Here is a 25,724-nt window from a genome sequence, read left to right as displayed (position 1 = left end):
TTCAGCAAGTGCTAAGCTGGCAAAGCCAAACAAACGTACAGTGTTTGCCTGAGATGACTTTTGCATGGACCTACTTGAGGAACACAGTGGCCCCTCCTCATTCCTTTTATGTTTACATTAAAAAGACAAATCCTATATTAACAACAAATCCTATATTAGCCATGTGTTCACATGACTGTCATGTCAATAGACCTACACGTGTCTGTGTATGGGTCATGGGAACTGCACGTGAGAAATGGAGGAGAAAAGTAGAAAAGGGGGAGAAACAGGTTAAAAAGATTTTCAGGACTACCCCCACCCCCACCCCAACCCCCCCAGCTTCGGCTCTCCCTCAGCGCGGGCGGAGGCTCTGGGCTGCGGACTCAGTGCTGGAATGAGGAGTAATTGAGCCTGAGCCGAGCCGAGGTAGCTGTCTCCTCCCGGTGTCATTGCTGCAGCCTCCAGTGCCGGGTCCCCAGTTCCTCAGCCGCCTCTCTTCAAAATCGTCTGCAAAGACAGCGAAGCCGCCGCAGAAGTTGCTGGGCACAAGACTCCGGAGGCATTGGCTCAGTAACTTTTCACGTCATTTTCTGCTCCGAAGCCCCTTCTCGCGTCTCCGCGCCGCCTTTCCCACCGCAAATCACAGGGCTCATGGGGCAGGGGAAGAGCGGCTTGCGGCACTGAGCGGAACCGGACTCGAGCCCGTGATGTCCGGTACCAAACTGGAGGACTCCCCCCCTTGTCGCAACTGGTCATCTGCTTCGGAGCTGAATGAAACTCAAGAGCCTTTTTTAAACCCCACCGACTATGACGACGAGGAATTCCTGCGGTACCTGTGGAGGGAATACCTACACCCCAAAGAATATGAGTGGGTCCTGATCGCCGGCTACATCATCGTGTTCGTGGTGGCTCTCATTGGGAACGTCCTGGGTGAGTCTCCTCCAGGGCAGCCCTCCAGAGGGCTGTCACGTCCCCTCCACCCCTGGCTGCAAAGGCTCAGGAGACCCCTCCCTCCCCTTGGGATGCAAACAAAGAGGTCGCTGCTCTCGGGGTGGGGTTTGGTTTTTAAAAAAAGAAAAAGAAAAAAAAAAAGAAAAGAAAAGAAAGAAAGAAAAAAGTTTTCTGATTTTAGGAACCAGGACCCAGCCCTGGAGTCGTAATTCCTTTTTGCATCTGCAGGGAGAAGCAGGGAAGCGTGTTTCTTTTGAGAACACCTAGGTTACAAGCCCCAAGAGAGGGGCAGCGACTGGGTCTCAGGTGGATTTTGTTGAGTATGGGGAAATCAGTCATCCTTTTGTGTAACGTAGTCGGCTGTTTGGGGGGCTTTCCGGAGAGATGAAGCTGGCAAAATGCAAAGCTGTGCTCCTGAGGAGCAAGCTGTCTTTGGCCGTTGGAGTCACAAAGCATTTGTGAGCTAGGTAGAGTGCCCTTTGGCGCGGAGGCTTGGGCTCTGTCTAGAGGTGGTAATGAAAGGGCAGTGAGTGGAGACAGAGGCAAAACATAGAGATGCACTCACACGCTGAAGCTGAATTAAACAGAAACCCTGCCAGGAGCAAGCAAGAAGGAGGGGCATCTGAGAAAAGTACCAAAGAGATCGCAATCATTCATCCACCTATCCATTCATTCATTCATCCACTCAACCTGTGTGTGTGTGTGTGTGTGTGTGTGTGTGTGTGTGTATGTATATATATATATATATATATATATATATATATATATATATATATTCCCCCCCCCCCCGAACATGCTTGTTGTCAGGCTTGGAAAAAAAAATGGTAATTTTTTTTTTTTCCCCTTCTGAGAGGAGATGGTGAGCTTAATGCTAAGCTCTATTTGTTCCTGTCTGGGTTCGTATGCAGACATAGATTTCCTCGTCCATTTCCCACCTTAGCGTAATTTCTGAATGTTGCAGGGGGAGGGGGGTGGGGTCGTGGGGGTGGGAGGTACAGTGCTGTATGAGACTGGTGGTGGAGTTTATTAGGGCAGCTGGGGAATCCACTTAAAGAAAAGGAGCTTTGGAAGGGAGGGACGACTTAACATAAATTGTGAATGGAAGGAGCATGTACCTTGATGAATGGAGAGTGGGAGGCGTTTCAAATGCAGAGGGCAGTGTGGAGGCAATCTCTGTTGAAAATGACAGGAGGAGATGGGGGAGGCTACAAGATTGCTGCTCTTGATTTTCAGTTATAAAAAGGGAAGAAGACGGGGTGAGGTGAGATAGGTTGAGTGGCTTTGAAGTCCAAAGCAAAGAATTTGTAGCTGCAAGGGAGGATGATAAGGAACTTATCAGGCTTTTAGCATTAATCTGATTTTTACCTTCTGTCTCCAAGTGTGTCATTCTGGGTAGGAAGCATTCAAAGTAGTCTCTCATCAATTCAAAAGACAGAGTAGTTGCTAAGTATGTGGCTGAGAAGCATTCTGGAGAGAGTTGGTAAAATGTTATTTTTGAAGGGAGATAAGAATCCTTTGAAAACTTTGTAGTTGTTTTTTAATGCTTACTGTGTTATTTTCAGGCTACTCTCCTTTTGTTGATTTTTAAAAAGGTAAACATGAGGGGAATCTTTGGGTGATGCAAATAAGGTGGATGAGGGTGAAAATACACACACTTGGGGTACTTTGCTATAAGGATAAGTCTGTTAATAATGATGCCTTTCTTGTTTCCCTTTTTGACATCCCTTCTTAGAGTTTACAGCTATTAAAACATCTGGCCACTAGCATAGAAACCTATCACTATATTATGCCAATGCTTAATGAAAAGTAAATAATCTAAATTGAACATCCATTGAGTACCTACCAGTATGCCAGACCTCTCTGCCTACATCCTCACTTAAACCTCAAAGTAACCCACATTTGACAGGAGGAGAAACAAGACTTAGAGAAATGAAATGGCTAATTAAAGAACACTATTCAGATTCAACTCCATTTCATCTGATCTCAGATCCAGAATTCTCCATTGATATTCCACTCTAGAGCTAGAAAGCATAGAGAGAATGAATTCTCTGCTCTTTGCTGTCTGCAAGCCTATTAAATGTACTTCCTGTTCTCTCTTGCATCTATGTCCACTGTTAATAAATTACCATGAAGGGTTAATGGCTCTCTCATTGTCTGAAGCAAAATCCTATCCAGAGAGGAATGTTATTGCATTGCAGTAAAAATTTGACCTGTTTTGCAGGAATAGCTGCAAATCATAACTAATTCCCTTCCTTAATATTTATTTCACACTTAATCTCTGTGATAAAATTTGTTTCCCTTTGCTGTTACTTCATTCTGACTTTACACAGGATGTTGATGCATAGTCTCCATATTCTAATTGCATAGTTTAGGAGTATAGGTTTGTTAGCCTGGAGAATGTTTTAGTTTCAAAAAGGAAACACCTCTACAGTAAGACTATGTGTTTCATAATACAAGGAAGAGAACACTGTCCACAGCCCCAAGTGCTGAAATGGCCAATTCCATTCAGCTTAAAAAGAAAATTTTACTCAAAGCATTATGCTCTCAAGATACTAACAGCTATTTTCTTCAGGACTAAATAACACTGAAATCCTCTCTGGCTGAACAGAAACCCATTCTTTATGGACATATTCCCTGAAAGTTGACGAAGTTTGACATTTAAACAAATGATCAGTGTCATTACTCACAGACAACTTCCTGCTCTTTAATGTCACTGTCAAATTTGCAAAACGGATTAGATTGAGAATTGCTTTTTTGCCCCTTTAGTGTAAGTAATTTTATGCATAGAGTGGCAGGACAAGGAATCACATTATTCATGTAAGATAAAGAGGTAACGTTAGGCATGAAGGTGAAAGACCACAGTGTTGGCAGCAGATGTAATCCCTGACCCTTCGGGTCCATTCACCATTTGCACTTTTATGTAACTGACTACTTGGAAAATCTCAACCTTGTTGAACTTACAAATATAATGTGATCAGTTAGAAGTCATTTCTCCCACACTGTCATTTTGTGAAGTGATGTAACAGGATATGCCCTGAGCAGAATGACAAATTCTTGATCATCCCTACCTCTTTTTCTTCTCTCCACAGCCCATGTCTTTCATTGTGTCCCTTCTCCCATATGTATCAGATATTTCTTCCCTGTGATTGAAAGTAGTTTTCTGGGAAAAAAATGCCACACAAGTCATTCAAACTAAGACAAAACTTACTCTACATTAAATTTCATGAGTATATGCATTCTAATAAAAGACATGTGCATGTCTACTTATAGAATTTTAGGTCATAGGAAGAAAGGTAGGACAGAGTTCTTTTTGGAAGCAGTGTTTTTCCAGTATCTTCAAAATTATGCCGTATATAACCTATTCCTAAGTATGTCTTGTACTATAGCCAAGTAGATGCATTCAATTATTTGACCAGTACATTTTGAGCAATGTTTTTAAAATTAATGTGTGATGAGGGGAGGGCTCTTAGGGACACTCAAAGTAATATAGTTGATGTTATACTTATTTCTTTTCTCTTGAGTTGAAACTGGGTGGAGTGATGGTTTCTGGTCAATTGAAACATTAAACATCTGGAGGAAATGAGCACATTTCTGCCTCCCTTAATTTTGCATTCAAAGATATCATGATTTTTCACCTGGAATGCTTCTATCTTCCCTGTTGCTGTCTCCATGTGAAAGATGACGAGAACATTCAACACATGACATCATTCCAGCTGTGCTTCTTGCTTCTTGTGTGATCATTAGCAAGTTATTGAACTCTCTATGTCTATTTTTTCTAATCAAAAATTAAGGTTAATACTACCTGCCTTGTAGAAATCTTATGAGAACATCACATATACAGGGGTATATATATACACACACACACACGTGTGTGTGTGTGTGTATTTTACCTGACATATAGTAGACAATAAATGCCAATTTCTATCTCTTCATTCCCACTATTGAGATCTACCCCTGATGTAGTTTACAGCCATCCTCTGCCTACACAGCCAGTCTGTAGCTTACAGAGCTCTTTATGACCTCTGCTCTAGCCTTTTTATCATTTGAGAGGTTTCCTAAAAGCTATTAGTAAAATGGAGTTTGCACATGTTGTTCTCCTTTTCCATACCAGCTCCACCCACTCACCCTAACAGGTGTTTAGTGCGCTTATATTAACTACTTAACATTGCCTTCTCAACTCGCAGTGAAGGGCATTGCTAACTATTATGATAATTTTCTGTCTGTTAGTTTAAATTTGCTTGTATTGGGTCCCATTTAGTGAGTTATGGGTTGTAGTTGGGTTGTTTTGGTCTATTAATGTTTTACATAGCATGTGTGTGTGCGTGCATGCGTGCGCGCGCACACACACACACACACACACACAGAGGTAATATGTTGATTTAACTTAGTTGAAGCACAGTGCCTATTACAAAACTTACCCAGTAACAGTTAAGCTAATTTGGGTGGATAGATGGACGAATATCTGTAATGGGTTGCTTCTTACAGAGCTAATCATATGTCCCAGAGATGGAACTGGCAGTTACAAGTTCCCACTATTCTTAAGCCTAAGAAACGTTTCTTTCCTGCTTCTCCTAACGCCCAGTTCACATTCATGGGTGTTTCTAAACCCACCCTTTCCTTCACAGGAGACAGAATAGGCTAGAGATAATACATTACTCATTTCTTCCAAGACCTGATAGAAGTCATGAATGATGCCTATAAAAGCTTATACTAGCCACTGAGCTTTAAACTTGTGTGTTTTTAGTTACAGAATGTAATATATGCTTATCTGAATATGAATTAGACAGATGCCTCCACACTTTTACTAAACTCATAACCACCTAGTTTTATTGGGTAAAATAACTCATGTTTTTGATTTGAACAAAATCCCAGTGATGACTTTTTAAATGGCTATTTCATAGACAACAGCAACATTTATCATGTACAGAAATGAGATAACATGTGCTACTGATAATTTAAATGTAATGAATTCTTCTTATATTTGAAAAAAAAATGAGGAAAATTAAATAATGAAAATACCTATTTTCAAAAGAGGTGAAATCTAACACTCAAATAAAAATACAATATTCTAGTTTTTACAATTTTTATTGGTTTAATTAGGACATATATATTTTATATCTTTACACTAATTTTCATCATTTTATATTCTAGAATATATTTGCAAATCCTCATGCACTACAGCTATGTTAGCAGTTCAAAGTTCCTGAATTCTCATTCGGCTCCCCAGAGTATCCATTGCTTGTGTTATTTTACAGGTGAAAGAAGATTTTGCCATCTTTCTTCTAATAGCATTATGACATAGCCCACTCCCATAGGCATGCAGGTTCTGTTAAGTAGTGGCTCATTAATAGGAGTCAGTCAGTGACCTGTGTTGGGGGAAGCTGAGGATTCATCTCTAGTTCCCTTTCTCACTGCAAAGAAAAATGAAGAATATTTATTGAGTACTATATGCCAGGTTCTGAATACTAAGCTCCACAACAAATACATGTATTTTATTGATGCCTCGTAACAAACTTGTAAGGAGGAGATTAATAGCTTCACTTTACAAATGAGTAAAATGAAATTCAAAAGCTATTTTAACTTGTTCCAAAGTATATTCAGACAATAAGTGGCAGCACTAAGTTTCAAATATGGATTGAGCAGGTCCCATGGCCCACCTGTTTTCCATTACTTCATCCTGTCTCCCTTACTTCTAATCCTGACTCAGAAACACAGACGAAAAAAGAGTGGAAATGATGCTTAGATGTGCCCTCTAGACGATTTACAGAGTTGTTCTGGCATGTTGCCATGCCATATCTCTGGTAGACTACAATTCTTCAGCTATGGGGATGAGCTCATTTGATAAGCTAATCAAGGTCAGGCTAGGGTTACTTTACAAGAGAAATTTTCAAGGTAAACTAGGTGATGCCAAAAACACTTTTGCTTGTTCAGGGTGGGTGTGTGTGTGTGTGGGGGGGTGATTCACTGGATAAATGTTAGATAATTGTGGCCAAGGATTATTTAGTTATTGGATGTGCTGTCTTTAGACACACACACATTCGGTCTTAAGACAGAATCTAAATATTTAATGTGTCAAATAATCTAATTTTTTTTCTTTTCTTTTTTGGTTTTCAAACCTACTCATGTATTTTATTTTTTCTTTTTCTGATATAACTGTTACTTTTTTAAAAATCATACATTTCTACTGATTTAACTGAATAGGTCAATCTTTATGTCAAATAATGATGTTCCTAGAGCATAATGGTGTTATATATGTCCAAAGAACATTGCCCTTCACACCAGGCATGGAATGACCTTTAAACACAGACAATAGAACACTTGGAGATGCTACTGGATAAGACACATGAAATATATGTCCAGTGTTGAATTGCTGACTCTTGGGGCTGCTTTTATTCATTTTACTTTTGTTCTCAATGAGACGTTATCTTTTAACCAAGTAAATGGATATAGGATATATATTTTAAATAGCATGAAGTTTGTTTCCAACAGAATATGTATTTTATTCTTAAAAATATTTTGAGATTATCATCACTGAGCTTTTTCTAGTAATGTTCTTTAAATATATAATATATATGAACAATGTTTAACAATTATATAGTATTTTACTCTTCAGAAGACATTGTTACATTTATATATTGTCTGATTTATTCTGCACAACATTATGAGGTATGTCTTATTTAGTGGATCAAGTACTTGAAGTGAATTATAATTACTTTAAAAGAAAAGTTTGTGTACATGGAAATATCAAGGGGTCATGTGTCAGCTTGGGAAAAGCTTGCCAGTCTTGTATTCCAAGATCCCAGGATAAGACATGCTAACTAACTTTGTCTGGCTTTCAGCTATGATGTCTTTAATATCTGATTTTGTCAGTTTTCTGAATAAAGATTAGCCAAATTCATGAGCCTGGCAAAAAGAAAGAAGGGAAAGAATTCCTGTGTTTTGATTTAAAATAAGAACTTAAATTTACAAGTCTTAGAATATTTGAAGTCCTTTGAATCATCATAGTCTCTTTCAATAGTCGTATATACAGAAAGAGCTTTATTGGTTGGAATAGCTAGGCTATGCCAAAGTAGCAAATAAACCCTGGATTTTCATTGGGTTATTGTCACAGAAGTTTATTTATTGTTTGTTTAACATTTAATATGGATGGGAGAGTCTGTTTCATACAATGACTCCTGGTTGAGGGGTCCTTCATGTTTCATGCACCACTTTGACATGTGGCCTCCGTTGTGACCAGCCTCTAAAATGGTTCCCAATGTTCCCCCATCAACTGATCAACTACAACCCTGTGTAGCTCCCTTTCACATTGTGCAAGAATTGATCTGGGTGACCAACAACATACAGCAGAAGTGATTGTATATCACTTTGAATATTATAAAAGGTTGCAGCTCCTGCCTTGAGTTCCCATTCTCTCTCATTCTTGTATATTTTGCACCCTGGAGAAAATAAGCTGCCTTGTTATAAGCAACCCACATGGGGGGAAATTAAAATATCCATCCAAAAACTGTACGGTAAATATGCCCTGCAAACAACCACATGAACTTGGAGACAAATCCTTCAGCCAGAGTCTGAGATAACATAATAGCATCCTCCCCCAATCCCCTAGCTTGACCGAAACTTACTGACATACTCTGAGACAGATCTCACTAAACTCTTCATAGACCCTTTAGAGGCTGTGAGATAATAAAATTACCTTGTTTAAAATTTTTCAATTCATGTATGAGTTATTAGGTGGCATATAAAGTATCTAGCACCCTCATGGTAGGAGAAGAGTAAATTGGAAAAATATACTGGCTCTAAACTACCTTTGCCTAATGTCAACACATGTCAGTTATGCCTTATGATCATTTGGCCAAAACCAATCAAATTTTGTCAACCTAACTCCAACTAGGACTGGAAAGGGTAAAGGAGCACTTTCTCTGTTACAGAAACCATGCAATGGTTAAAAATATATTTAATGCACATAGACTGAGAATAAGGAAAATTAGAGGAATCAAATACCTATTGGCATAAGCCTAAGAGAAGCTGATAGGTATATCCATTTCATATTGTGGATCTCTGCCAGTGGAAATAACACAATATTGGGAGACTTTGTGCCAATTACTGTGCTAAGAATCTAGGGTACAAAGATAATAGAAACCAAGGAACCTACACTTCAGCTAAAGACAGACCTATTAACAGATAATCTCAATATAATGTGACAAGTGCTTGAGAGATGGGTTACAGGATACAGTGGAAGCATACAAGGACACTTAGTTCCATTTGGGGGATTACAGAAAGATTCAGGAGGAGATGTCACCCACACTGAGTATTAATGCATGAATTCAAGTTGCACAGGTGAAGAAAATTGGGTAAGGATGTTCTAAGCAGAGGAAACAACACGAGCAAAATCAAAGAGGCGTGAAATAGCATGGGCTATGAAAAGAATGCTAAGTAATTGAGTAACTCCAGTGTAAGTGCAGATGAGGAGAGTCTAGGGATAAAGCTGAACAGTCGATGGGGATTGTGTACCATACTGAAGATCTCAACTAGTTTTGACACCGCAGTTTAGAGGGAGCCCTTTGAAGATTTAAGGAGAGCACCATCTTAGTTGGCATTTTTCATCAGAGTATTGCAGGGATAATGTAAAGAATAAAACCAAAGGGGGAAATATTTGTGAAGGTTTTCACAGTGGGATTTCTGTCCTTTCTGTGTCTCATTTAATGAAGCTTCCTTTAATGAAAACAAAAATTGATAATAAAAGACCTGATCAATATTTTCTAGATAATTACTTCTAGGTGACTAGAAATGCCACTTTCAAGATCATGTTCCAAAACATTACAGCTTCTGTCTTGAGTTCCCATTCTCTCTCTTATTCTTGGATTTCTTGCTGTTATGTTGCATAAGGAAAGAAAAGGGAAAATGAGAGAGTGAGAAATGAAGAAACAAATAAAGGGAAAAGGAAGAAGACTAAAATATAGCAACTGTTGCTATGTTTGCTTTGTAGAATATTTCAATTTGAGAAGTATTTCTCTTTAAAATAATTTTCATGGGGGCACCTGGGTGGCGCAGTCGATTAAGCGTCCGACTTCAGCCAGGTCACGATCTCGCGGTCCGGGAGTTCGAGCCCGCATCGGGCTCTGGGCTGATGGCTCAGAGCCTGGAAACTGTTTCCGATTCTGTGTCTCCCTCTCTCTCTGCCCCTCCCCCGTTCATGCTCTGTCTCTCTCTGTCCCAAAAATAAATAAACGTTTAAAAAAATTTAAAAAATAAAATAAAATAAAATAATTTTCATGTCTTTTCTGAAATCAGTACTTATGATTCTTTTTTTTTGTACCTTATGACTCTTACATGCCATAGCTCTATTAGCATTTTCCAGTATTCTGTATAGCTTTTCACTAAAATAATGTTTGTAATAACTTATTTTTGAGATTTTGGTTGGTTGCTTTACTCCTAGCTATCCATCTTTTTGGACTTTAAATCATGTTTTGACCTCACACTGAGGTCAAAAGATAAAAAATTAGGAACATAATGAAAATGTTTTATATTTTCCAACTAAAGCCTCCAAGTTTTACTCTAAGTCAGTTGCAACTTTCTTAAGATGTTCATTTGAAATTTTATCTTAAATGGGCATTTTTGTCATTCAAATAATCAAAGATGATAATACCCTGACCCCAGGGGAGCCCTTAGGGAATTACAGGGAATATTTCTCCACAAGTTGACATGGTAACACTTCAAAATTTTTAAAACTGTGGTTAGTTTAAAACCTTTTATTTGCTATTCCTAGCTCCACAATGGGAATACGGCAGTGATTATAAATTATAATATCCTTTCCTAGATTTTCAGTGAGTTTTTATTACTACTCAGTGACTATATAAGATGAATTTATAAAGCACACAGGTTACAACCATGTGGGGCTTTGATTTTATCACTACATTGCTAGAAATGGGGTCAGAAAGCCATTGTCTATAATAATTTATTTTATCAATTTAGAATGAATTTAATGAGTCATCCACTTTGGTAGAGAACCATGTTCCTCATAAATATCATTTTGAAGCCAATTTGTCTTTCTTAAAATGTTCAGATTGTGCTAATCTTTCAGAGACAGAATTAGAGAGGTATGGTTAAGTGCTTATGAAACAGTTTTGTCATTGGGTGAAACTAAGTCAATTTTGGGTTATAAAAGAACAGCTAAAAATCTAGTCTCTCCGATGAAAATACTTACTATAAAAGTTTCCCAGTCTTAGAAAGCTCAAAAAAAAAAAAAAACACATTAACAAATTTCACCAGCTGGTGCAGGAAAAAAAGACTTCATAATTATTGGAACATTTTATGTACTTGGGCTTGATTTATATTTTAGACATAGGAAAGCCTAGAAAGACCTTGTTCTTTGAAGTCATCAGAGATGGTGATGGTGACTCATAGATTCCTGAAAGTAAATAACAGTACCTAGTATATGAATCTATGTGTGTGTTTTTTTTCCCCCAGACATAATGAATTTTGCAACTGGTCACTGACAGGAAGCAAAACTATCTCAGTGGAAAAGGGGAAAATAAGAATTTAAGAACTTAGAAATACATAAAAATTAAAAAAAAACCACATAAGTCAAAAATAAAAACACTTGTATATACACACACAGGTATTTGCATTATATGACTAATATGATTTCAATACACCCTAGTTTTTTCATGCAGGATTAAGAAGCTACCTTTGAAATGTGAAGAATTCTAAAAACTTTGTATAAGGCCTTTACTTTGACAAAGTTAAGAGATACTTTCAACTACCCCATGAGTAATTGAACTAGCCTTTAGGGAAGCAAAAAGAATAAATACACAGACATGAGTAAGTCCTTGAATGAACATTCATGTAAGAAGGAATATCCCTTGGGTGATTGATCATTGTAGCATAATTTCTTTTCCTTGAACTGATTCAGGTTATTCTTGCTTTAGAGTCTTCACAATTTCCAGCCCCCTGTGACCCTCTCACAGCTGGCTCCTGCTAAGTTCACCTGTCACATCTTCAGAGAAGGCTGTAAGAATGCCCATTCTGTATCACTCTGAATCCCTCTTCATATTATGATACCGTCCCCTTTTATTTTTGTCATAGAATTTACTACTATTTGAAATTATAGTGTTGGTTTGTCAATTTTTCCATTGTCTCCCTCAAGTAACATGTAAGTTCCATGAGAGTATTTTCTTTTGTTTTCTTTTTTTTTTTGCAAGTACATGATCAGTTTCTAGAACAGTGCCAAGCATATGATTTTTGGCTACCAATTAAAGTATTAGATTTCTATCAGGAGAAACACTTTACATATAAGTGTATATATGCTTTGTAAATTAAACATTGCAGGTTTTAATTTATTTTATATAAAATTAAAATTAAAAACCTTAATAATTTGAGTTTTCAAATATCTTAAGGAGCATACACATTAAAATAAATATTATATAATTATGAAAGTAATGATTATGAGAGACCAGTGATAAAATTTCTCTCCAACACTGGAATCACCTTGATATCACAATGAAACTATTTTGCTCTTCCCATGAAAAGCAAATGAGATTTACAAACTGTGGCAGGTTTGTTCATTTTTTCTCAAGGTAGTTGTACCAAGATCCTTCCAAATAACATGCTATATTTCTGTGATAACTGAGAAGAACTTGTAATATACAAAATCCTTACTTAAGCTGTGTTTGTTTCAAAGTAACTTTTAGTTATTTTTATATTTAATGAAAGTCTAAGGAAACATTTGACCATTTGCACCCCAGATGAAGTAAGAGAGCTGTGACTGAATGTTATCTTGATTCCATATTTTCTGCTATTAAAAGGACCAAACATATCCCCATCTGAGCCCAGGATACTTGGAAAATGCCCACAAGGTCTCAGGTTTAGGAGTCCTTTGTCATTCTCTTCCATTGCCAGTGACTTATGCCAATTCTGGTACACTCTCCTGTCCAGACAATTAAAAAAAAACAACAATTTATAGTTTTAGGTGGAGTGCAAAAGCATTGTTGGGAATAGCTGGATAGTTCTAGATATTTCATTTAATAGGGGAGTAAGGGCAACAATAAACCCTTTGGACCAACTTCAGTCTTCAGTTTCCTGGACTAGCCATCAAATTACACATTGTAAAAGATCGAAGTTCAGTCTTGCCCAAAGTTGGGAGGTATTGCTCTTCTAGCAAACCCTTGACCTTTTGAACTGACTTTATTAATATTTCTCATGAATGAAGTGAATTGCAGTAGAATTTACATTTTAGGCTTTTTGGAATTGTCATATTGCCCTAGTTACATAACTCTTCAACAAAAGTATTTGCTATCCATTCTCTTAGTTAATCCTACAACAACCTGTGCGATAGGGTTACTATTTGCTCCTATTTCCCAGATAGTGAAATTTAGTATTAGAGAGCTATCATGTTAGTTGTTTGAATAGCTTTACGTATTATCGCTTGGCTTGCCCACTTCTGAACAGCAGGTAAATACAAATCTTTTCTCTATTTCTATTCCTCCTTTTATAGCACAGCTCTGCCAGTATGCATACCAAGTTGAAGATATGTGCATAATATAAGGAAAATGAAAATTCTCATGTACATTATTTTGTAAAGTCAACTGAAGTTTCAATGCCTAATCAGCATTGCCTTAGTGATCTATAACTCGTTGTCAGTACCTGGCCACAGACACTAGAGGGGAAGAAGAGCAATAGCAAGTCAAGCTTGGCATAGATTTTCTCTCCTGGAGTTCACTTAGCCTCTCTAAGTGCTGAGTCACCATCGGCAACAATGGCAGTATCTACAGACAGTTAGTTTGAAGTCACGCAAATACATCTTTATGATCCAAATGGAGGTAAAAGCAGCATAGAAAATCAGTGGTCTCAGTCCAACTATAGCTGCAAAAGTTACATACACCAAAAAGTAAAGCCGCCTAAGCCAACACACTGGTTTTCTAAGGCTTATCTAATTTGAAGCTATTTCCTTTTCTTATTTCATTCAGCAAATATTTATTGAACATCCACAACGTGTAATCTGTTCTATTACATTCTGTGGAGGAAATACAGAAGTGAATGAGGTATGGTCCTTACCTACAAGGAATTCCTAATCTTGTAGGAAAGACTAACATGTAAGCAATAGACTATAATATGAGTGTTACTGAAGAGGCATATGTTAAATGTTAGAACGCAGAAAATAAAAGTTGGATCTTACTTGGGATAGGAGGTACACCTTCACTGAGGAGGTAGCATTTGAGGTATTTTTGACATGTGAGCATAATTTAGAAAATTCCAAAGGATGAAAAGGAAGTTGGGGCACCTGGGTGGCTCAGTCGGTTGAGTGTCCAACTTCAGCTCAGGTCATGGTCTCACAGGTCATGAGTTCGAGTCCTATGTCGGGCTCTGTGCTAACAAATAGCTCAGCTCTGGAGCCTGCTTTAGATTCTGTATCTCTGTCTCTCTCTCCGTCTCCTGCTCATTCTCTGCCTCTCTCTGTCTCTCAAAAATAAATAAATGTTAAAAAAAAATTAAAAAAAAGCAAGTACACCTAAGTTGATGATGTAGTAAGAGTAAATTTATGATTGCTTATAGATATATAAATAGCTGCACTGAAATGTCATTCAGGGAATTCCATTAAAACACAGGGTTTCATGAACTTTTCTGGGTGGTTTCAAAAAATAGAAACTTTAAGTAATCTCCTTTGATGCTTTGCATTACTTACATGGTCTTCTTTATTTGGTAGGTATCTGCCACAGTCTTACCTGCAGTGTTATATCATGCTGAATTAGATTTAAAAGTGTGAAAGCTCCAAAGTTATTTGAAAACGAGTTCTAATATGTCAGAGCTTCCTGAAGGAAAACTAACCTGGGGCAATGGTAAGAATGGGTTGAAGATATGAAAGACCAGATACTGGGAAGATAGAAGTCTGTTGAGACTTTTCAGGAAAGTGGTTATGAGGGTAAAACCAAGGCGGTAGAATTGAATATGGGAGAAAAAGGAAACAAATCTGAAAGACATTCTGGAGATAGAAATTAGCAACTCATCAGATGCAGAGGTTGATAGGAACAAAAAAGAATCTTCTGATTAATAGAAGTTTTTAGTAAAGAAAGTACAGTGATTGGGGCACCTGGATGACTCAGTCAGTTAAGCATCTGACTTACGCTCAGGTCACAATCTCACGGTTTGTGGGTTCGAGCCCTACCGTGGGCTCTCTGATGACATCTCATAGCCTGGAGTCTGCTTTGGATTCTGTGTCTCCCTCTGTGTACCCCTCCCCCCACTTGCACTCTGTCTCTCACTCTCTCTCAAAAATAAATAAACATTTTAAAAAAGTACACTGATTATCCTATTTGTCTTTTTCTTAACATAGAATATGTGGAAAGAAATTCAAGTGTCTTTAGTGAGAGGGCATGATGAATTTGGCAAAGGCGGGTCTGAGTTTGAATTGCTAGAGGAGTATTCACATATAGCTGTTCAATAGGAAGTAGGGCTTCCTCCACCACATGCCTTTCCCAATTAGTTTACTACTCTGAGTGATGTTTTTCTTTGTGCTATGCAAGCAATGTATAGTTTATGTGAGAATTTCTTTGACAATGTCTTCTGGAATAATGAAAGTAATAATATGCTTTTAATAAAATATGCTTTTAAATAAATGCTTTTAAAAATAATAGTATGCTTTTAATAAAAGCATACACAGAATATAAACTTCTCAAAGGGTACATTGAGTGATAAGACCTTTTTTGCAATACTAGTTAAATTCACTGGTTCAAAAAATATTTATTCTGTGCCTATAGCAACAAACAAAATAGACAAAGCTGCTTCTCTTAGGAAACTTACATTCTAGTGGTGATATTTAGGGTATATATTGATAATAAAATCAACAGGATTTGCTGAGGGATTGCATATGAGAGTGAGTGAAAGAGAAGAGTCAACATTTTCATATCACGATGGAGGATGGTACTATTTATTGAGATATGGGACCCTAGGGGAAGGGGCAGTTTTGAAGCAGGGAAGGAGAATCAAAAGTTTGGTGCCACACATTCTAAGTTTGAGGTAATAAAGCTAGGTATATGATGAGCACTTGAATATGAAGTCAGGAGGTTAAGTAAGTCAAGCCAGGTGAGATAAACCTGAGATTTATAACCAATATAATTTTTTATGCCCATATCTTTTTACATATTCCCCATAGATATGAAAGACTATGGAAGGAACTGCATTAGGGAATAAAAAAATATGTTTTACAAATTATTTTACTCTTGGCTTCCTCTTATTTGAAATCATCACAGCTGTGTTTTCTTAAATCTTGAAAAGGATCACTTTGAATCATGCATCAAAAAACAAAACCAACAAACAAAAATGGGTACATGGTAAAAAATTTTTATTTTAAAATCTGTGTCTGACTTATTAAGTCAGAATTTCAGGGGGTGGAGACTCTAGAATCTACATTTTAAATAGGATTCCAGTACACTGAATATGAGAATCCTTGCCATGGAAAAAGTGAAGGTAAGCTTCCTATTATTTGAGGCCTCCTATTTTTGGAAGCCAACTCGAAAGCCAGGTGCATATACAGTTGACACAAATATCTCTATAAAGAGATATCAGAGGAGAGAAGATTAAAAGACCTTCTTTGAAATGAGATTAAGCAGAAAGACAAGAAAATGTAGCTTGATGGCCAATAAGAGGAATTAGAGGAGAAAAAGGAAGGGTTAAATGTGCCAGAGCCTTCCAAATTCTGTCAGTGAAAACTTTGAAATTGTAGGGGTGGAAAACATTTCCCTTCCCCCCTTTTAAGTTCTTCAGCTGTTCTAATAATTAATTTCACATAAAACAGATTAATAAGAGAAAAGCAAATTTAACTTCTTATGTATGAGAGCCCCAAATATACGTGACCCAAGGGCATGTTGGGCAATTGAGGCTTGTATGCTGTCCTGAACTAAGGAATGGGATAGGGGCCTGAGGCTTCACAGGGGAAGAGGGTGACTCACAGGGCAATAAGAAGAACAGATGTTTGGAAATTAGATGTTTGTGCTGCCATACAGATAGGCCTTTCAAATAAAAATTTATCTCTGGTCATAGATCTCTTTCTGAGCCTAGCCCCCTATCCAAATTCTTTTAGGTAGTTAAGGAAGAGGTAAAAAGTTTTTACGAGTCTTCTGTGTCTTGATTGTCTTTAGCTCAAAAGAATCCACATGCTAGTAGTAGCCACATATTTGGGGCCACATATTCTGCTCCTCCTCAAAGTGATATTTAGTAATGTAACATTTAAGCAGAGATATTAGTGGGTACATTGGCTTAATTTATTATTATAGTAGTTAGTATGCAATTTTTGTTATACAGCTTTTCCAAAAAAGAACATATCAGAAATCTGGCATGTTGAGCAGAATTCACTACATATAGAATTAGTAATGCAAAGTTCTGGAAAATATCTAAAGAAAGAATTAGTAATGCAAATTCTTTTCTGTAGTTTCTAATTTATGATTTTCTATATGAAGTCATTGCTTCAGGATTAAAATGAAATTTATTTTCTCCTGCTGTGTGTCCCTTGAATCATTAAACAAAATCCTCACAAATATTGTTAAATATAATAAAGGTAGTTAATCAATTATGTCATGGAAAGAACTGGAGAGTTGCTATGAGAATAAAAGGTGTTTGACTATGCAAATGCATTCAACAAACTGGCTCTGATTTAAATCTAGTGGTGCTGGTTTTTAAATAATAAATACCAGGAATTGCTGGTCACTGAATAGATACTAGGATTATGTGAAATTCTAAAATCATCAAAAACATTTTGGCAGTAATATCAAAGATATGGAAATACTGGATGGATATGGATTAAGTCATGGAAGAAAAACTCCCCTCCAAGGACTTGTGCATACGGTGGTTTTAGAAATACAATTTTTCACTGAGATATCCGTAATCATCTGCATGGAGACAACGAGTCAACCTAAGACTCTAGCAAGCTCTGTGTAATCCATTGTAGCCAGATGCTTCCTACCTTTTCCTACAATATTCTAGAGTTTATAGAGATCCCACCTCCAAAGAATAGGTGTCACAAATATTGGAAAAAATTTATAAGACTTGAGACATATTTGGCTATAGTAGGTTAGAAAAGAGACATTTTTTTGCACTATAATAATTCAGATTTGGAATATGTAAGTCTAATTTTTTTCATGTAATTGCATATATATTATATATATACGTAAAAACTTGTGTACGCTAATATGTGTTTTGAAGCGTTATTGATGTCATTAGTTGCAGATAATTTTATTCTCCCTTATATTCAGCTCAAGTAACTCAATTTTAAAGCTTCCACTTTCATTTCAAGAAAATATTGTGGATCTTTAAAAAAAAAACTATCTTGACTTTATCAAAGAAGGAGAAGGAGAAGCAGAAGAAGCAGAAAGAGAAGCAGAAGAAGAAAAGAAAAACAGATAAAAAGAGAAAATTTTCTGCAACTGGGTTCCAAGTTATTATTTTGTGGTTACTTAGAGTACTGATAAGTAAGATAAGTACAGATTGATAGAACATCTTAAATTCATTCTTTAAAAAATCTAGTTGTCCTCCTCTTTTGTAGGTAATCTCTAAGTATTATATATTCATGTATATACCCTGAATATAACACAGGAACAGGATATATGTTTTAGTATTAGGCTCATTTTTCTATTTAGAATTAAGTGCTAAAAGTTCTATTTTTAGCATTGTGTGAATATAAGAGAATATAATCTCTGCCAGTATTTAAAAAGTGAAGAATTTACTGAAGACTTCTGGGTAATGATTGCAAGTTCATAAGGGCTAATTCCTTTGGAAGGTCATGGACTACCATTTTCTCAAAAGAAAATGTCAGTATCCTGCAGCCTGGATACCCATGTTCTCCAGAGATCTAATCTGGGTGGTATGCTACTGTTGAAAGAATATAATTAAATCTTAATAACGAGAGAATATTCATTCATTTGGTCATGAAATAATTATTGAGCATCTGTTTGTTACCAGTCATTCTCCTTGACACTAGAAGGAACAAAAATAAAAAAAATACTATTATTTTCCTCAGAGTTAATGGTCTCCTAGAAAGGACAGAAATGCAGTATATTACATAAAAACACAATGTGTTATGTCCTATTAAAGAGATATGAATAATGTACTGAAATATAGAAGCATATGTATAAAATTAACTTAATGGATAGGAAGGAAACAATAACACAGAAGATGGGGCATCAAGAAGTAAATAGTGGAATGACAAAAGATGAAGCAAAAAGTGCTATAGAGAGACAGCACAAACAAGCAAACCTCTAGCAACCTTTAGCTTTTAGTGTCCTCAAAAACACCCTTGTCCTTGAGAATTTTTTAAATTAGTTTATTTAAATTCAAGTTAGTTAACATGCAGTGTAGTATTGGTTTCAGGAGTAGAACCCAGTGATTCATCACTTACATATAACACCCGGTGCTCATCCCAACAAGTGCCCTCCTTAAGACCCATCACCTATTTAGCCCATCACCCCCCACCTCTCCTCCAGCAACCCCCAGTTCTCTGTATTTACGAGTCTCATATGGTTTACCTCTCTATCTGGTTTTATCTTATTTTCCCTTCCCTTCCCCTATGTTCATCTGTTGTGTTTCTTAAATTCCACAAATTACAAATAAGTGAAATCATATGGTATTGATCTTTGTCTGACTTTTTTTATTTACCATAATACCTTTCAGTTCCATCCATTTTGTGGCAAATGGCAAGATTTCATTGATTTTGGAGAATTTTTTTCCCCTTCCACCCCAAGTGGTATATCCCGGGATTTAATTACCTCTCAGGCAAACCACAGTCTATGAAGGAATTCACACTGCCCCTATCCTATCTTCCTGTTTACCCATGAGACTTGATCCAAGTATCAGTGTCTCCAAATTTCTCAAACTATGACTAAAATGAAATAGTTTGGTTGTTTTATTATAACTTTTTTAAACTTGTTTTTTTTTTTAAAATAAGTCATTCAGAATTAGTATCACTAATGTTATCCATATAGGCCTGCAGTAGTACAAAGGTAATTCCTTTAATGGATACATTAATACCATTTGTTTTCTGACTTTTGCATGTCCTTTCCTTCTCTATTGCTATCTTAATATGGGTTCTCAGCTTGTTATCACATCAGCAATGGAACATAAGTGAGTGCAACATCTCAGATTGATTGTCTGCCCCTGTAACACTGGTAAAGTTTTACTTTTTTCGTAACAAAATTTAAAATAGTGTCATAAAATTTTTATTTTATTTTCTAAATTCCCTTTGTTTTTCATGGTCATAGAGAGTTGAGCTAAAAGGACAATATCTCCTACGTTTGTTATTAGTAACTTAACATTAGTAAAGGGAAGTAAAATCTCACAAATCTTAAAATGGGTGTCTCTATAGCTAGCTTAAATGAATAGATTTTCCTTCTTTGCAGTAACTTTAGGAATCACATGACGTTATTGGGGACATTTGCCATTTGCAAGTTCATTTAATTGAAATTCGAGTGGGAAAAATATGTTACTAAGTTTTAAGTCACTCTGTGACTTCTCTTTAAAATCAAATAATGCTTTATATTTGAACAATAATAGTAAAAGAAGTAGAACTTGTTTTAAACATGTACTTTTATATCCTAATGCATTCTGTTTAAAAAATAATGAGTATGTCATGTGAAGACCCTACTCATGTAGTGGAATTTTGAAAATTATTCAATATATAATTAAATAGGGACGTTCATTTTCAAGTTTCAAATTATAAAATATATCTGAGATGATAACTCTACTGTCAACACTATAAATCTTAAAATATTAATATTAGAATCTAATTTTATAATAACCACGTTGAACAAAGTCAGAAATAAACTTGAGATTTACTTTGGGAGATTCTGTTCTGTTCAACTTCATAATATTCAGTTTCTGAAAGTTTGGTATTTAATTATGTGTCTGTGTCACTGAGTGGGCTGAAATGTGACTTTTGGGACACCAAAACAATGGGATATTAATGACAGTTCTTTATCATTGAATCTGGGTCCTTTTTAATGAAAGAGACATTGCTCTCTTGAATTTCTATAAAACTAAAAATTTTATTGCATTTAATGAAAATGTAATCATCTGGGAAGACAAAATTAGATTAAAAACAAACATGGAGTGATTCATGTGAAATATTTTAAAATTTAATAATGCAGAGACACATTGTTTCTAGCAGTCTTGTTTTCCAGTAAAATTATCACCAAAAGCACTGTGAAAATGGTAAGTTTGAAGTCATTAACTTTCAGAATAAATGGAAGGAAAAGAAAAGAATGAATGAAGAAGATACCCAGTAACAATATAGAACAGAAAGGGTAAATGAAGAGAAAACAAAAAATCAATAGGATATTGACTTAAAAAAAAAAACAAAACAGAAACATCACAATATAAAACACCTCAGGGAGGGAAACACACACACACACACACACACACACACACACACACACACACACACACAGAAAATGAAAGGGAAAACATACCAAAATGACTTGAAGACTAGCTTAAAACTTTTAAAATGTATTTAGGTAAAGATATCATAGAAAAATGTATCAAGTTGTTCTAGGTACCTAATGAAGATGAAACAAAAGGAAATCCCTTAAATTAAAATCAGAGAGAATGAAAGTAGTGGAAATAGGCTTAGAAAGAATATTGAAGTTAAAAAAGGAACACAGTCCTATGTATCTCAACAATGCCTAAAATGGCAAAATTTTTAAATTTTACCGTATCATAGTGATCTGTAATAGATAGCTGCTTTTTGTCTTCACAATAACCACATTTGCCCTTTATTGACATATCAATATTACTCCTTCCTTTCAGAAACTGTCCTTCTTCTGTTTCATGTAAATGTGGTGGGGAGAGGGAAGAAACTGTCAAAGTACTACCCTGCCCTCAAGATCAGAGAAGGAATGGGCTAATCATTTCTCATCCCCCAACTACAGTGCTTCGCAAAGGAATGATAATTTGATCCAAATGGAAACAGAATTTGTCTGTTGGACTTTGCACGTCACTTATGAGAGATAAATGAACTTTTTTTTTACCTAAGATTTTGCTACTTGGGATGATTAGACCTAGAGATGCCTAAGATCTTCCCTTTTGCCATATAGAAAAAAAATTATCTACAGTTGGAGAGTTAGGCTATCTTCCAGAGATAGAGACCAGGAAATGGAGAGAACCCTAATGATGTTGTTGGAATTCCTAGAACTAGTGAGACCACTCCTTCCCAGGTATATGAGTTTCATTTTGTTTATATTCATTAGAATTGGATAATCAGGACTGGAAAGTACTGAGTAAAGCAGGAACCAACCTGCATTATATTAGTAAGTGAGAAGGAAGAAGGAGAGAGAAAATGAAAGTAAAAGAAAAAAAAAGGAAAAAATGGAGAAGGAAGGTGAGAAGCCGTGATGGCCTTTATTCTCTGACAGTTTATACTCCTCAGAGATTGTTCTTCTCTGAGTTTCTGTAGAAGGATGAAAATGATACATGTGCTTGTAGCCTGGGTGGTCCTCCAAGGAGTCCTGACTGTGTCAAGGAGTATGTTGTTTCTTCAGGAACCTCAAATCTGCCTTTAAACCTAACCATACTGTAACATTAACAATTAACCTGAACCTTCCTGTATACCTATCTGTACCCTAGTGTTAACAATCCTACCTCTAAGTGTAACCTAGCATTAAACCCCAAACTAATGCTGATTCTGATTATAGCCATAACCCCATCCTAACGGTAACCCAAAAACCACCTATAAAATTAAACCCAACCTTATGTCTAAAGCTAAACCTGAAAATAACCACAAATCTACCTCTGTACCCAGTCATAAAACTGGCCCCAACCATATCTCTTACCCAAACCCTAACATCACCCCCGTACCTATCTCTTATCTTACCACTAACCATAACCCTCATATTAACCCCAAACCTACCTAACACAAGCTCTAACCCTAACTACAATCTTGACCCCAAACTTACCTTTGATTCTAATTATAACTCAAACTCCAACCTTAGTTATTGGCTCAAAGAACTATAAAATCCAGGATTGCATTTCACAGATACCTGGATTCAGAGGTCCCAATGCTGCCATCAGGAACTGGTCTGTCTCCAACTCCAGACTCTTCTCTCTTCTCTTTGGCTTCATCTCCACGTTCCCCATGACAAGATGGCTGCCAACAACTCCAGTCCCATAACATAGTAGGATCAACTCCAGTGGAAAAGTCTTCCTCTTCTTCTGGTTGCTCAAGCCTAACTCCCAGGATTGGTTTAGACAGAACCTACTTGACTTTACTTGGGTCAAGGTGCAATCCTTAATTAATGAAGACTAAGTTGAAATGATGCTGTGATTGGCCAGCTCTAAATCACATGTCCACTTCCAGAGATAGGAACAGAGAGAAGCAATGCCACTGGATCCAGTTAGTTAAAGAGGGAGGAGTGTGAGGGGTTCCCCCAAAAGAAAAATCAAGTCACTGTTCATAGGAGAAGGGGAAATGGATACTGGATAGCAAAAAGCATGAATGTCCAATACAAATTTTGAGAAAAAATTTCCCTTCATTATCATTCAGCCTAACTTTCTAGTTTTAGGAATGAGGATATTGTATGTTTTACCTTTTTTTTTTTTTTTTTTTTTTTTTTTTAATGCAACATGCCACAAAGTTAGGGATGGATCAGCATCTTCCAAATGTAAAGGCTGCTAACTAAAGATTTTTAGAAAGGGAAACATTGAATACATTCAGGAATGTGAACCTTCTATCTTGGGCAACACGGATGTTTGGTAGGAAAAACTGATTGATGACTTTGTTTTGTTTCTAGCTCTTTAATACTAGTTATGATTTTAAGTCTGTAAAGCTATCTCCTTTTTGTCCTAATATATCTACGCTGAGTACACATATCCAAATTAATATATTCAATTGATTTTTCTAATAATATATTGCATCTTAAAAAAAGGCAATGAGAAGAAAATACAAAATGCAGTTATGCATTTAAGGATAATAGTGTTAAATGCCTCTTATGTGCAGTTTAAAATAATTACATTTGTCTTATTTTGGAAAAAAAATTAGCAGGAACATGTAATTTGGCTATAATTTAAACTATGAAAAAAACATTCAGAATAATTGATGATGTAGGAAAAATATTAAAATTTCAGGTTTCTCCCATTTGTGTGGATGAAGTGAAAAATTCATAAGGGAAGGATTTAATCAGTCAGTCAAAAATCTAAAACCATCAAAATGTTATTCACTGCATACTCTCAATGTGTTCAGGACTTGAATGAGTACATTAAAAAAATCTACATTCTGAGCCATGAATGTGAATGAGTACGGCATAAGAGTTAAGGTTGGTCTTAGGTAACTGGTAAACATGGGCTCTGGCACTTACTGCTACAGGTGAGCATTTCCAGCCATCTGATTTTTCCACCTGGAAGAGCCACTTTGATTGCAGCAATCAAGATGAAAATGCATATAATTTAAGATAGTTTTGTAAAAAATTTTAGCTTAATCTAGGTGTTCTTTTACTATTTATTCCTCTCTACTTAAGACATCTTTTCCCCTAATTTTACTGTATATGTTTTTTATGCTTGTTTATTTTCTTGTTTTGTAAAAAAAAAAATTAGTGATTTTGAAAGCAGGTCTCACAAGCTTAATTCTACAATGGTTATTTTTAAGTCTATCAATCGTTGAATTAGTAAAGCCATTCACTGCTTCCTCTCCTTCTTCCCTGCTTATAATTTTTCATGATTCCGTATACTTCTTTATGATTTCCTTGATCCTGTTCTCAAAATTTAAAATCTACAGAATAATTTTTGATTTTTGCCATTCATGACTAGACATGAAGTACAATTTTGATTCTTCTTGTCTGCAATTACAGGCTTACTATATTTTATACAATATTATTTTATATTCCATAAGTCTTATTTTATGCAGTAGTTTTCAGTTTCTTTTATGTATTTATTTTCATTTTTTTAATACTTATTTTCAAGAGAGAGAGAGAGAGAGAGACAAAGTCCAAGCTGGGGAGAGGCAGAGATAAAGGGAGACACAGAATCTGAAGCAGACTCCAGGCTCTGAGCTGTCAGCACAGAGCCTGACACGGGGCTCAAACTCACGAACGGTGAGATCATGAGCTGAGTCAAAGTGTACAGTTAACCAACTGAGCCACCCAAGCACTCCTAGTTTCTTTTAAATTCTGTATACATTTTTATAAATTATTTGTTATTCTATGATATAATTGGTTTCAATATTCAGGTTTAGTTATTCATACTTTGTTTTTCGAGTGTTGATGTCTTGATTTTAATATCTGTATCAGTTTTATGAATCCAAATTCTCCTTTCCCTGCAGAGTATAATTTCACTAGCTTTGCAGATGAACATAAAAAATTGATCAGGCATAAAGTTTTAAAATCTAATTGTATATACATTTTTCCAAAGGTCTTTGCATGTTAGTTCTGTGAAGAAATAATTTTAGTCAAGTCCTAATCATTTTTCTTTTTGAGATGTAATATGGTTTCTTCCCTCCCTGGTAACCACTCATATCTGAAATCATAGGGACATATTTCATCTGATTTCATTTTTATAATTAGAAAGCGTATGTATTATTTCATATATTCTATATGTTTATTCTTGAATTTTCTTCAATAGTATATCCAATTCTTAAACTGTTTATCTGTTCTATTTATTATCTTGTCTTATATAGGTTTTGTTTTTCTTTTGAATTTTGGGATGTTTCTTTGCACCGTGTTGGTTCTAGCTTCCAGTACCTCTTGCTTTTGAAGTCTTCCACTGAATTTCAGATTTCATTGCACTATTTTATTTTTAATTCATCTACATTTTGTTCAACCTATTTG

The 25,724-nt window shown here is 36.0% G+C and overlaps 1 protein-coding gene across 1 annotated transcript in view; it reads left to right on the top strand.

Annotated features, from left to right (window-relative positions):
* The first annotated feature begins 406 nt into the window (after positions 1 to 406).
* Positions 407 to 25,724, top strand: part of HCRTR2 (hypocretin receptor 2) — a 113,414-nt gene continuing 88,096 nt past the window's right edge. Inside the window, exon 1 of the mRNA XM_015070114.3 lies at positions 407 to 909. Coding sequence (XP_014925600.1) covers positions 687 to 909 — 223 coding nt within the window. The 5' untranslated portion in view covers positions 407 to 686. The remainder of the gene's footprint in view (positions 910 to 25,724) is intronic.

Source organism: Acinonyx jubatus, chromosome B2, assembly GCF_027475565.1.
Source record: "Acinonyx jubatus isolate Ajub_Pintada_27869175 chromosome B2, VMU_Ajub_asm_v1.0, whole genome shotgun sequence".
In the NCBI taxonomy this organism is placed as follows: Eukaryota; Metazoa; Chordata; class Mammalia; order Carnivora; family Felidae; genus Acinonyx; species Acinonyx jubatus.
This window is presented reverse-complemented; position numbering and strand designations above follow the sequence as displayed.